Source organism: Amphibalanus amphitrite, unplaced genomic scaffold, assembly GCF_019059575.1.
Source record: "Amphibalanus amphitrite isolate SeventyFive unplaced genomic scaffold, NRLGWU_Aamphi_draft 001013F_arrow, whole genome shotgun sequence".
Lineage (NCBI taxonomy): Eukaryota > Metazoa > Arthropoda > Thecostraca > Balanomorpha > Balanidae > Amphibalanus > Amphibalanus amphitrite.
In genome coordinates, this window is record NW_024882507.1 from 20,152 (window position 1) to 34,227 (window position 14,076).

General features: G+C 50.7%; 1 protein-coding gene across 12 annotated transcripts in view; it reads right to left on the bottom strand.

Annotated features, from left to right (window-relative positions):
- Positions 1 to 441: 441 nt before the first annotated feature.
- Positions 442 to 14,076, bottom strand: part of LOC122369183 — a 38,107-nt gene continuing 24,472 nt past the window's right edge. For 7 of the 12 annotated variants that reach the window (XM_043343701.1, XM_043343704.1, XM_043343702.1 and 4 more), the window contains 10 exons: positions 13,564 to 13,779; positions 12,911 to 13,174; positions 12,272 to 12,523; positions 11,668 to 11,883; positions 8,494 to 8,649; positions 7,204 to 7,455; positions 6,686 to 6,761; positions 6,494 to 6,557; positions 6,263 to 6,350; positions 442 to 2,955 (listed from right to left, as the gene is read on the bottom strand). In XM_043343701.1, the coding sequence (XP_043199636.1) occupies positions 758 to 2,955; positions 6,263 to 6,350; positions 6,494 to 6,557; positions 6,686 to 6,761; positions 7,204 to 7,455; positions 8,494 to 8,649; positions 11,668 to 11,883; positions 12,272 to 12,523; positions 12,911 to 13,174; positions 13,564 to 13,779 (3,782 nt within the window). In that variant the 3' untranslated portion in view covers positions 442 to 757. The remainder of the gene's footprint in view (positions 2,956 to 6,262; positions 6,351 to 6,493; positions 6,558 to 6,685; positions 6,762 to 7,203; positions 7,456 to 8,493; positions 8,650 to 11,667; positions 11,884 to 12,271; positions 12,524 to 12,910; positions 13,175 to 13,563; positions 13,780 to 14,076) is intronic. The other 5 variants (XM_043343706.1, XM_043343711.1, XM_043343707.1 and 2 more) reach the window with 5 other exon arrangements.

A 14,076-nucleotide genomic window follows, 5' to 3' on the forward strand; every position in this document is an offset into this window, starting at 1 on the left:
CTAGCTCCATTAGGGGCGAAAAGGCGAGGGGGTCGTACCCATCCCCTCGGTCGGCACGTGTGTAGAAAACCAAAAGGTCCGGCGAGGGTTAAACCAGGCAGTTGCTGGGGTACCTCTCCACCCACGGTTTAACACTCCCAGCCGAAGTCAGGGGTCGAGTCAAGGTCAGGTCAACTACACGAAATTGGGCATTCAGCAGTTTGGGTTTCATGACCTTGTGCTGGGCACGTAAACGTGGTCATAATTGAGCAACATATTACATTTAAGTGATAAATGTGTGTCATGTTGAAGCAATGGTCAGTTAATCTGAGCCCGGATTAAGGTGTTTGTCTAAAAGTTCAAGGTTTTGTTTCGTACTACCTATAATACCGGTCTGTGTAATCCGGCACCGGCCGGACGGCGCGGGGCGAGACCTTCCGTACATAGATACAAAAAAGCGAAAAAAGGACAGATGCTGTATTTGCCACAAAAACGGGAGCCCACTGGGTGGCTGGGCGTCGGACTGAAGGACTGGGCGCCAGACTGAGCTTCAGACTGGGCGCCGAACTGGGCGCTGAACTGGGCGCCGGACTGGGCGCCGAACTGGGCGCTGAACTGGGCGCCGGACTGGGCGCCGAACTGGGCGCTGAACTGGGCGCCGGACTGGGCGCCGAACTGGGCGCCGAACTGGGCGCCGGACTGGGCGCCGAACTGGGCGCCGGACTGGGCGCCGGACTGGGCGCCGGACTGGGCGCCGAACTGGTGAAGCCCTTTTCACCTATCTGAGCGCCCGTCTCTTGCGGGTCGTAATCATATTGTGGACCTGGTACTTGACATCCTTCCAAGTCCGCTGTTTTAGGTCCGGCTCTTCAGCGATAGCCCGCAGGCAGTCAGTCTGACCTGGAACCTTCAGGGTCCGGATGAAGCTCGCGCAGCTTCTGTGCACGGCGTCCTTTTCCTTCGAAGACCAAGGTCGTCTTTTCGTCACTTTTTTATCCGCCTTTGCTGTGACTTCAGCGGTGACTTCCACTGGATTTCCGTCATCGGGTTCAGAATCACTTGATGACTCTTGCGCGTCAGGAACGGTCACATCCAGTTCGTCGAGCCTTTGTCCCTTGAGGTGGGCCGTGTTTCCACTTTCCATCAGAATCAGCATTTTGCTCAGCTTTGCCACCTGGACGGTTGCATCGGGAAGTCTGTAAAATTCCCTATGGACACGGATATCGTGTCCCATGAACGTCGCCAGCTGGTCCATCTCATTGTCACGAAGGTTCAGAAGTTGAGACATCGTCGCCACATGTTTGCGAAGAGCTCCCGACGTCAGACTCCTGGGCGAGTTTGCTCCACACTGAAGCACAAACTTTCTCAGACAGTCACTGCCTCTCAGGGGGTGAAGCCCCGAAGGGATGGAAAAAACGTACATTCCACCCACGTTCAGTTCCTCACGCTTCGCCAGCAGAAGTTGGACTGCCTCAACCATCTCCTTAGTCAGAAGAATGGGCACGCCTCGTCCACGCTTTCCTCTAACCATGACCCGCTTGAGACTCGCCCCCAGATGCTTTTCCAGAGGGCTCAAGCATTCGGCCACACTGCTGGGGATGTTTGCTTCAGAGTCAACGCTGTTCGTCCAGTCGGTAAGTTTCATGCGACCGGCCTCACCTTGACGGCGACGGTTGAACAAGATGATCCTTGCCAAAAGCACTTCGGCCATGCCTTTGTAGGTTTTGGAGCACGGGTTACTGAGGAGCTCCTCTTTGCTCTTCTGTAGTTCTGAGACCAGACAAGTCTGGAGCTTGCTGAGGTCTTCTGCCACTGGGATCAGACTAGGCTTGTTCCATCTCCCGTCTGCCAGCTTACGCAGAGCAGAGCGAGAAACCTGGTCTGTCCACTCCAACTGGTGGAGCTGGAGGAAAGCATCCACCGATTCCGTGTCCTCTCCCTTCTCGATTTTCTTCGCCAGCACTATCGTAGCACACTTCTTAATAGAATGGCCCAATTTCAGTGCCAGCCCCGACTTGCTTTCCTTCTCATCAAAGCTGCAAACTTCCCGGACGGCGGATACGAGCTCATAGAATTTCGACCGACAGAGAAAATCGCTCAGCTTCGCTTCCTTGGATGTCTTTTTTAGGACTTGCAAGAGACGACCGAGCTCCCGCATCTTTTGACTGACGTACCTCAGTTGATGAGCCTCTGGACCCACACGGGCGAGCAGTTTCTCGCCAAAGGCGATAATTGTTTGGTCAGTTTTGCAGAGGAGCGTTACCTCATCCATTCGCATGGACTTAAAAACATCTCCGAGTCGGACGGACAAGCCAGGTGGAATGGGAAGCTGGGCCATCGCATCTGCCTGGACGCTTCGGCCTCCGGTTGGTCCACTGCGAGCCCGAGGACAGACACGTTTATGCCGCCAGAGTGTCTTACGATAGTAAAATCCCAGACAATGCTCACACGGGAGAAAGTCCTCCACGCGCCTTTCACTTGTTTTTGATGGTCTTTTGCTTGGTATGACATCGCCTTGTTTTGAGTTTACTCGCACCGCCACGTTGTGGGCATAGTTTCCTTTGTTTTGCAAAGCTCGGAACGCCATTTTTCTTTCACCGCTTCCCTTTGGTTTGGAGAGAGCATTTTGGACTTCCACCTCATCTCCGTGCCGCAACTGAAGATGCCTCGCAAACTTGGCCTGGGGTACCTCGCAGTAAGGGCACACGTTACGTCTGTCCCATCGTCGTCTCGTCGGGTTGTTCGTGGTCGACACTGAATGATTTGGGGAGTTCAACTGGAGCCCCGGATACCGAGTGTCTGCGTCGTTGGATATTAGAGATGGAGGAACCATGGAGTCTTCCGATGGAGCGTATGATGAATCCGAGTCGCTGTCGCTGAGTAGAGTCGCTGTTGAGTCGCTGTCGCTGATGTGAGTCCGAGTCGCCGTCGTTGCTGATGTTTCAGCTCCATCCTGGCAGTATCCGCTGGGACCCGCTGTAAAAGGAAACATGTGACGGTTATTGTGCTCTAGCGTTTCCAAGCAGGGTTGCGCAGTCAGAGTCCGAGTCGGTCGGAGTCGGCAGTTGTGATCGGAGTCAGAGTCGATGTTGGGAACCGGAATCAAGGTCAATATTGGGGACCGGAGCCGGAGTCGGATTTGTGAGTCATCGGGGTCAACAGTTCAGCCCGGAGTCGGAGTCGGAATTAGTTTTTGAAAGCCGGAGTCGGAGTCGGAGTCGCATACAATCCATCGACTCCGCAGCCCTGTTTAAAAGTAAAGTAGGGTGGAAGTAGGGGGCGTATAGATGCCCACTCTTAGAACTCGGTTCTTATGTATCGTAGCGAGAAGCAAAAAATGATGTTCAAAAGCCCGTTAAAAATTGATGTCATTTTTAGCTGCCAATAACCAGGTCCCCAGAGGAAAGCACGCTAAATTTTGGCCAATAAGAGCTTATTTGGGAAAACTGGATACGACCTAAAAAAAAAAACTACCTACATCACACACGAGAGAACGAAGAAGCACACGATAGCTGTAAACATGATCTTTCACAACTGCCATGATGAATGGGCTAACTGTGATGGTTTTACATGGAGTGGTTAACCCAGCACGACTGGGGTATTTTCCATAACGCGGCTGAGGGGGGGGGGGGCTCTTGAACCCCCTCCCATCCCCGAAACTACTGGGCCGATTGTCAAAATTCAAACGGCGGCTGATAGTGAAACCTAATTTCATTGACCTCGACGTCACCAATAACGTCACAGGTCAGGTCAAAGTAAAATTTATCAACATTTTCGCTTGTTCACAATTTAGGCTGTGGCGACCGGCTAACACGTCGGACCGGCCAACACAATCATTTTTGGTTTGCACACTCGTTGATGTAAGCCGTAGATACCCTGAGGGTACCAAATTTGTACTTCGAGTTTTTCAGCTCAGGGCTGGGTCATCTTAGGTCACGAAAGTTTATATCATGTATCGGTCACGTGACGTGTTTTATGGTTCATTTTACTCATAGATTTCGAAAACAGTGTCGTTTGTGTCATTTGAGGTCATCCTCAGCCGAGTATAGGTCACTTTCAGGCCAAAAAAGGTCAAATTTTGAAAATGAGCTTTTCAAACAAAAAGGTACTATCAGATGCAGTTTGAGCTCAGGTGTAATATCTTGAAAACCGGTAAATATTTTTCGGTGAAATTTCGTCTATTATTAAGTCAACCCTCGCATGTGTGCGGCTTTTTACAGCGCCTAATGTGTAGGATTGGGGTCGGTTGGACTCCCCCCTGCCGTTCGGCCCCTGATTGAGCTAGAGTTTCGCGGAAAAAACGAGCGTGTTGCCTGTGACGAGAGGAAGCCGATGATACCCAATTTTAAGGATCTAGGACCTAGGTCATTGGTTGACCTTCCAGGTCAGGTCAATGACCCAAAAGTCGGGAAAATCGTGGCCTGCTAGAATTTCGTAATGTGAAGCTGTTATGGGTTTTTTCGGGGTGCTGATCACGAATATCATGTTAGTTTTGATCACAGATGCTGTCTTCATGCATTTAGGCCAGGTCGGGTCAGGTCAGGTCAGGTAAACCAGTACGCGTCCTACCGGCTATCCATAGTAGGTGTCAATACCACCGACGGTGTCGTAACATGTTATCAAAGCACTAAAACTACTTCGTAAATGTTCAAATGGATGCTGAATTCGAAATCAGCCCGAAAACTACCCTAGAAACATGTAAAACTCGAACAGGTGAGCCGAGGTCATCAAAGGTCAATGACCTGATCTGACCTTCAGATGACCTTGACACCCGCCGTGATGCATGGGACGAACATCATTTCACATGTTTGGACGTTTACAATCACAAAAAGACTGGAAACGCGCGGATAATGTGAGCTGACATAAGCCAAATCGCGATTCCGGCCGAACATTGTCTCGAGAATCAGGTCACAGGTCAAAGGTCTTTGGGGTCAGGGTCATGAAAATTTCAGGGTAGGTGTAAGATTGATCAACTCGAGGGTACTGAAAGTTTCGCCGTGATCGGCCGCTTTTTGCGCGAGTTATTCGCGAAAAACCATGGGGGGGGGGTCCATCCGACCCCCCTTCACATGCGAGGGTTAATTTCGTTTATATTAGATATTCGTTTTTGCTCCTTCTGAACCAAACAACATCACTTTCATGCCAATTCATCAACTTTTTGAAGGTGGGAGGGTCCCTTTAAACAAACACTACAAAAAAGTATAAGAAATGATTCATTCGTGAATAATAGATGAACCGAAGGCGGTACCAAGCAACAATGTCCTGTTGCTCATGTCAAGGGGCATCGAATGGTTTTCATAATTGCCGTAACCCTCGCCCGGCCAGGCCGTTTTTCATTAATCCTCGCCCGGCGAGGGGGGCTTTAATGAAATGATCAAGTATAAGTAAAACGGCGAGGAGTTGATGCACCCCCTAAGGTTTTTCGCAAATAACGTAAAAACGAATTTGGCATACCCTCTGGGGCAACCTTTTCGCACCTATCCTGAAAATTTGAAGTCCCAGTCTTTTCAGGTCAGGTCACCAGGTCACAAAAACCGTTACAAGGTCAGGGGAAAATTGGACTAGCTTAGCGGCAACTGAACTCCAGAGGAGTTCACTTAAATTGGTAACAAAGTATATCATTCGATGCGCACGGACGTCCTGAGTTCACTGGTGCTTTTATTTTCGCTCTATCGTTACTAGGTAAAAAGTTATACGCGAAAAACGTTTGACGTTTTAGCAAAATTTTTGCACTCATACCCCCCAAAAAACCTAAATATTGACTTAGAGTCACCGAACTTTCACAGGGGCGAGATCTCCCATTGACCCACCTACCCTGTAAATTTGGCGTTTCTAAGTGCCATAGGAGCCAATCGCCAGGGGGGTGGGGTCGTACCAACCAACCAACCAACCCCCCCCTCGCCGCCCGTGCTATGGAAAAGGCCCTCGTCTGGCTTCTTATGCTGCCAACCATAAGAAGGGGTGGGACTATTGACCACTTCGGCGATTGGCCCCTGATTGACGGCAATTCACAATTTTCCAGGGTAGCTGGTAACATGCGATCTTTCGGTCCTTTGCAAATTTTAACAGTATTGGATAAAGCTTAACAATACAGGATCGTTAGTTGAGGGGGGACCTCATTATGTCCCATCTGAGGCAAATTCTGCTCTGGGACAGAGGGACGACAGACGGGACGGACGGCCCAACAGACAGGACTGGACTGAAAGGGTTGGGATGGAATGGGACGTGGAATGGATTGATGGATTCGAAATAATTCCGACAAACTATATTCCAGAAATCTCACCTTCGCTTCCAAGGTCGCATCGCCCAGCTGGGCTTCGAGGTTCGCTGCGATCACCGCGATCTCTGCTGTGCCTCGTATTCAGCAGTGTCTGTAAAACATCGATCAACAAATTAATGAAACAACGTAGATACTGATGTTAAGTTCGCCATTTCAGAATGCATGGCCCAATCAATCACAAGCCGGTTACGGAACGTTCGGTACTGAGCCTGAAATTAGAAACGACAAACTTACCTGCCACAGTTCATCGGCCGAGATAGCTGAACTGCTGGAATCCGACGCTGACTCGTCACTGGAGCTGCGAAGGGACATCGCCTCGTTAGAACAAAGAGTACACCCTTAACATATCCCTTGCCATTCAACATGATTTTTATCAAACCAGTGCAGCATAAGCGAAAAAGACATAAAATCCAGAAAACCACTCACCTGTCATCGACCACAGCTTGTTCAGGTTTGCGATAAACGGGCTTCACCATAGCTGACGGCTTCGGTTGGCGACCTCCTGTAAAAGCAGGAAAAATAATTAACTGACGATACCAAACGTCAAAAACAAAATATTCATCGAACTCTCCGAATTGTAGCTTCCCCAGCACATAATGTGAACAACATCGACATCAAAATATTTGTCGGGTCGATGAATAGTGCCATCATGCGAGCGAGTGAGCGAGAGAGAGAAAGAGAGAAGAGAGAAAGAGAGAGAGAGAGAGAGAGAGAGAGAGAGAGAGAGAGAGAGAGAGAGAGAGAGAGCGAGAGAGCGAGAGAGCGAGAGAGAGAGAGAGAGAGAGAGAGAGAGAGAGAGAGAGAGAGAGAGAGAGAGAGAGAGAGAGAGAGAGAGAGAGAGAGAGAGAGAGAGAGAGAGAGAGAGAGAGAGAGAGAGAGAGAGAGAGAGAGAGAGAGAGAGAGAGAGAGAGAGAGAGAGAGAGAGAGAGAGAGAGAGAACTCACGAGACGTCGGCATAGCCACCGGTCCTGGCAGCGTCATCATCCCTGTGAGGACGTTGGGTTGGGCGCCAGACTGATCGTCGGGCTTAGCGTCGGGCTGGGCGCCAGACTGATCGTCGGGCTGGGCGTCAGACAGATCGTCGGACTGGGCGCCAGACTGGGCGCCAGACTGGGCGTCCGACTGCGCGCCGGACTGGTGGCCCCCTGCGATGCAACCGGTCTCCGACACGGTGGCAGCCTCGGAACCATCCGGACCTGTCCGCGCACAAAATCACTTGTAACAAGGGACCACGAGCCGACCGAACCATTCAACACGTAAGCCAGTTAGGAGCGCTCGAAAAAAAAAAACAATATAGAAGTTGGAATAAAATATGGGGTATGGAGCACTGGACACGCATTTAACCCTAGCCGGCACAGGCCATTTTGCGTCCTTCGACGGCACAAGAGGGGTTGGTACGACTACGACCCCCCCCCCCCCCTCGCGTTTGGCTCCTGATCGAGCTAGAGCTTCGCGGAAAAAACGAGCGTACTGCCCGTCACGAGACGAAGACGATAATACCCAATTTTAAGGTCCCAGTCATCGGTTGACCTTCCAGATCAGGCCAATGACCCAAAAATCGGGAAAATCGAGACCAGTAAAAAACTAGCCTAGAAAAATGTAAAACTAAAAAATTGAACCGAGGTCACCAAATGTCAATGACCTGACCTGACATTCAGGAGACCTTGACATCCACCTCAATGTATGGGAGCAACATCAAATCACATGTTTGAACGTTTGAAACCACGAGAAGCTTGCAAACGCGCGGCTAATGCGAGCCGACATACACCGAATCACGATTCCGGCCAGACATGGTCTCGGAAAGAAGGTCACAGGTCAAAGATCATTCGGGTCAGGGTCATGAAATTTTCAATGTAGGTGTCAAAATGATCAATGCGAGGGTACTGAAAGTTTCGTCGCGATCGACCGCTTTTAAAACGAGTTATTCGCAAAAAACCTTAGGGGAGGGGTTGCATCACCCCCCCCCCCCCCTGTGCCGGCGGGGGTTAATGGTCATGCACGTACGCCACATGTGGAAACGTGTGCTACACCATTGCCTTAATCATAAAAAGACAGCAATGTTACCATCGTCAGGACGGGACATCGAGAATAGCTGAAAATGGTTGGCGACAGAACAGAATTATTGTGAGAGGAGTAAGATATTGAGGTAGGAGGGCGTGTTGGAGAAACAGGAAAACGACCAAAACAGAAAGAAGGTAGAGGGAAAGAGAAAGGGAGGGGAAGGAGAGACTCACGAGACGTCGGCATAGCCACCGGTCCTGGCAGCGTCATCATCCCCGTGAGGACGTCGGGCTGGGCGCCAGACTGGGCGTCCGACTGCGCGCCGGACTGGTGGCCCCCTGCGAGGCTACCGGTCTCCGACACGGTGGCAGCCTCGGAACCATCCGGACCTGTCCGCGCACAAAATCACTTGTAACAAGGGACCACGAGCCGACCGAACCATTCAACACGTAAGCCTGTTAGAAACACTCGGAAAAAATACAATATAGAGACAGGAACAAAATATGGGGTATGGAGCACCGGAAACGCATTCAATGTTCATGGACGTACGCAACAGTTGGAAATGTGTGCTACACCATTGTATTAAAGGGACCCTCCCACCTTAACATTAGTTTTGAGTTGAGATAGCCAAGTTTGCGGCCAGGCTCAGAAACCACCATTTATCCTGGTCGCAACCCCCGCAGCTTTATAGTGTTCAAGAAATTTCTTCCCTTTACTTGCAGGCAGGGGCGTCGCCACGGCTCCCCAACTTGTACGGACACATTCTGTCAGCCGTAACACTCGTCATAAACCAGGCAGTAATCGCCACGCCATGTGTGGATCGCCCATGATCGTAAATACAATACAATACAAACCCACGCGGGCCCGTGGAGGGCATTTTCCCCCACCCCGGACGAATAGTTGCGATAGCCCCCGAATGCCTAGGGGGCCTAGGGGCTTCGGAAAAAATACAAACACATTTTTGATACCTACATTAGGGTAGATGGCAGGTCAGCGACCCCGAGCTGCGGTTTTTTTTTTTGCAGAGTTCTTCAGCAAAGAAGGTGGTGCCAACGCATTAGTCATATCAAGATACATCGAATGGCATATAGTTAGGTTGTTTGAAACGGTCAAGTCTTATGTTGACCTTATGTGACCTCAAATGGCCTTTGGTTGACTTTTGCACATGATCAGTCTCATTTGCTGTATTTGAAGTCGCTGGTCACAATTTTGTCATTTTCTTTTGCTCTAAGCATTCAGTTAGTTTAGTTAGAGCCTCAGGATGACAAAAGTCACAGAATTATTATGGCTGACGTATCAGTGAATTAGTCTATAGAATGATACAGAGTGTAACGACATTATCCGCAAACCTTTCTTTCAGCTGTAATTAAGAAACAACCTGAGGTTGCTTCCCTTTGATGATGATATAGCCACCTTTCATAAGATCATATTTAGAAATGCCTAGAACATTCCAGCTACGCTTCTGGGTTTTTAAGCACAGTGGGTTTGATGTGGACCGACGCCGTATTAGCATGTGCCTACCAGTTGCTCTGTCGGGTCCTGCCGGGTGTCCCCTTATTCACCTCTTGCTGGACAAAAGTCCATAAGATCTCGATGGAATTAGGATGAAAACTATTTCCAAGCCGTAGTCCGTTAGTCCAGAAGGATAAGAGCTTCTCCCGGCGTCACTTCTCATTCTCCTACGGACTAATTTGTCTGACAGGATGTTGCTCCGGTAATACTCGTCAGTCGTCACTGATGGTGGACTCTTCTGTCAATAGGTTGGCCAATGCACAGCTGGAACATCGCACAGCAGCTGAATTTGCTCCAGATCTGGATCTCGGCCGACACAGGTTCACATCACCACACAGCACCAACAACGGTTTCGGCGTGCTGGTGGTTGGTCAGTATCTGGCCGTGGGGGCTGGTTGGCTGCTTGGCAGGGGCGATGAAGCCGTGCTTGTACCGCCTGCCAAGCACGAAATTGGGCCTGTTGCTCTAGCGCCTTCTCCAAGGCCAGAGTCCGCTTGCGGTCAATTGCGGAATAATTGACCAACGGCGCCCCTCTTAAGTGGGGCGGCTTTGGTGGCCGAGGAGGCGGATGATAGACCAACGGCGCCCCTCTTAAGTGGGGCGGCTTTGGTGGCCGAGGAGGCGGATGATCAAGTTCGACGTAAGTCACTGCGAACAGGACAGGGATTCATTTGATGGTAAAAGTGAACGCGTTGCACAGCAATGCTAAATACCATGGCATAGTATTCACATATGCCGTGAAGGTGGTAGGGAAAAATGCTAGGAGTGCGCACATTAGCTTCACATTGTTTCTGCAACTCCCATGCACTAAAGCGATCCATTATTTCGTGATTGGCGTGATAGGGTAAACATATAGCTACGCTTGTCCTGCACTTGCGCACGTGCAAAGTGAGACCTTGTTTGTTGTTTGTTTGTTGGGGGTTAGGGGCGCGCCGACGGCGAGGTCATTTTGCGCCCATAACAAAAATTTTAAATACGTCTTTAATTACTTACTTATTTACGTTTCATGCTTAGGATAGGAAAGTAACGGGGAAGTTAGCTGCACGGATAAAGGAAAATATGCTACCGTTATGGATCCAGCGCGAGTTATCTGAGAGAAGATCTAGGAGAGTCACTGTGGGCGCAAGATGCCCGAGGTGGTGTGACCGCATCCCGGCAAGCCGGCGGCAATTCAGCAGCACATGGGCCACTGAGAGTTGTTCCCCACAGTGGGTGCAGTTCGGTCTATCTTCACCGCGCAGCAGAAGATAGACCGATAGAATATAGACTCTTGCGTGACATTGACTTTGGGGCTGCCTTGGATCGTAACTTTACCCACAAATAGGGGACTGATAAGCGTTAAGCTACTTCAAAACATGTGCAATGACTGTTTTTCAGTCGTCGAAACTTGTACGGACATTCCGTACAAGTTTTCGGGCCTTCCAAAACATCTACGGACACTGTCCGTAGTGTCCGAAGTGGTGGCGACGCCCATGCTTGCAGGGTGGGACCAGCGTAGTCCCTATCTCTTAACACTAACGGACTCTGATGACGTCATCAAGCCCATGGACCGCGCGTTATAAAATAAAAGTCTTATATTTCAAAAACGGGTGAATATTTTTCGGTGAAATTTGGTAGATGTTCATTTTCGCTCTTTCTGATTCACGGTACACCACTTTTATGCCAATTCATTAACTTTTTTAAGGTGGGAGGGTCCCTTTAATCATAAAAAGATAGCAATGTTATACTCGTCCGGGCCGGGACATTAAGAAGAGCTGAAAAAAATGTTGGCGACAGAACAGAAGTATTGTGAGAGGAGTAACATGAGGTAGGAGGGCGTGTTGGAGAAACAGGAAAACGACCAAATCAGAAGGAAGGTAGAGGGAGAGAGAAAGAGAGGGGAAGGGGAGACTCACGAGACGTCGGCATAGCCACCGGTCCTGGCAGCGTCATCATCGCTGTGAGGACGTTGGGTTGGGCGCCAGACTGATCGTCGGGCTGGGCGTCAGACAGATCGTCGGACTGGGCGCCAGACTGGGCGCCAGACTGGGCGTCCGACTGCGCGCCGGACTGGTGGCCCCCTGCGATGCAACCGGTCTCCGACACGGTGGCAGCCTCGGAACCATCCGGACCTGTCCGCGCACAAAATCACTTGTAACAAGGGACCACGAGCCGACCGAACCATTCAACACGTAAGCCTGTTAGAAACACTCGGAAAAAATACAATATAGAGACGGGAACAAAATATGGGGTATGGAGCACCGGAAACGCATTCAATGTTCATGGACGTACGCAACAGTTGGAAATGTGTGCTACACCATTGTATTAATCATAAAAAGATAGCAATGTTATACTCGTCCGGGCCGGGACATTAAGAAGAGCTGAAAAATGTTGGCGACAGAACAGAAGTATTGTGAGAGGAGTAACATGAGGTAGGAGGGCGTGTTGGAGAAACAGGAAAACGACCAAATCAGAAGGAAGGTAGAGGGAGAGAGAAAGAGAGGGGAAGGGGAGACTCACGAGACGTCGGCATAGCCACCGGTCCTGGCAGCGTCACCATCCCCATGAGGACGTCGGGCTCGGCGCCAGACTGATCGTCGGGCTGGGCGTCGGGCTGGGCGCCAGACTGATCGTCGGGCTGGGCGTCAGACAGATCGTCGGACTGGGCGTCAGACTGGGCGCCAGACTGGGCGTCCGACTGCGCGCCGGACTGGTGGCCCCCTGCGAGGCTACCGGTCTCCGACACGGTGGCAGCCTCGGAACCATCCGGACCTGTCGCGCACAAAATCACTTGTAACAAGGGACCACGAGCCGACCGAACCATTCAACACGTAAGCCTGTTAGAAACACTCGGAAAAAATACAATATAGAGACAGGAACAAAATATGGGGTATGGAGCACCGGAAACGCATTCAATGTTCATGGACGTACGCAACAGTTGGAAATGTGTGCTACACCATTGTATTAATCATAAAAAGATAGCAATGTTATACTCGTCCGGGCCGGGACATTAAGAAGAGCTGAAAAATGTTGGCGACAGAACAGAAGTATTGTGAGAGGAGTAATATGAGGTAGGAGGGCGTGTTGGAGAAACAGGAAAACGACCAAATCAGAAGGAAGGTAGAGGGAGAGAGAAAGAGAGGGGAAGGGGAGACTCACGAGACGTCGGCATAGCCACCGGTCCTGGCAGCGTCATCATCCCCATGAGGACGTCGGGCTGGGCGCCAGACTGATCGTCGGGCTTAGCGTCGGGCTGGGCGCCAGACTGATCGTCGGGCTGGGCGTCAGACAGATCGTCGGACTGGGCGTCGGACTGGGCGTCAGACTGGGCGCCAGACTGGGCGTCCGACTGCGCGCCGGACTGGTGGCCCCCTGCGATGCAACCGGTCTCCGACACGGTGGCAGCCTCGGAACCATCCGGACCTGTCCGCGCACAAAATCACTTGTAACAAGGGACCACGAGCCGACCGAACCATTCAACACGTAAGCCTGTTAGAAACACTCGGAAAAAAATACAATATAGAGACGGGAACAAAATATGGGGTATGGAGCACCGGAAACGCATTCAATGTTCATGGACGTACGCAACAGTTGGAAATGTGTGCTACACCATTGTATTAATCATAAAAAGATAGCAATGTTATACTCGTCCGGGCCGGGACATTAAGAAGAGCTGAAAAATGTTGGCGACAGAACAGAAGTATTGTGAGAGGAGTAACATGAGGTAGGAGGGCGTGTTGGAGAAACAGGAAAACGACGAAATCAGAAGGAAGGTAGAGGGAGAGAGAAAGAGAGGGGAAGGGGAGACTCACGAGACGTCGGCATAGCCACCGGTCCTGGCAGCGTCATCATCGCTGTGAGGACGTTGGGTTGGGCGCCAGACTGATCGTCGGGCTGGGCGTCAGACAGATCGTCGGACTGGGCGCCAGACTGGGCGCCAGACTGGGCGTCCGACTGCGCGCCGGACTGGTGGCCCCCTGCGATGCAACCGGTCTCCGACACGGTGGCAGCCTCGGAACCATCCAGACCTGTCCGCGCACAAAATCACTTGTAACAAGGGACCACGAGCCGACCGAACCATTCAACACGTAAGCCTGTTAGAAACACTCGGAAAAAATACAATATAGAGACGGGAACAAAATATGGGGTATGGAGCACCGGAAACGCATTCAATGTTCATGGACGTACGCAACAGTTGGAAATGTGTGCTACACCATTGTATTAATCATAAAAAGATAGCAATGTTATACTCGTCCGGGCCGGGACATTAAGAAGAGCTGAAAAATGTTGGCGACAGAACAGAAGTATTGTGAGAGGAGTAACAT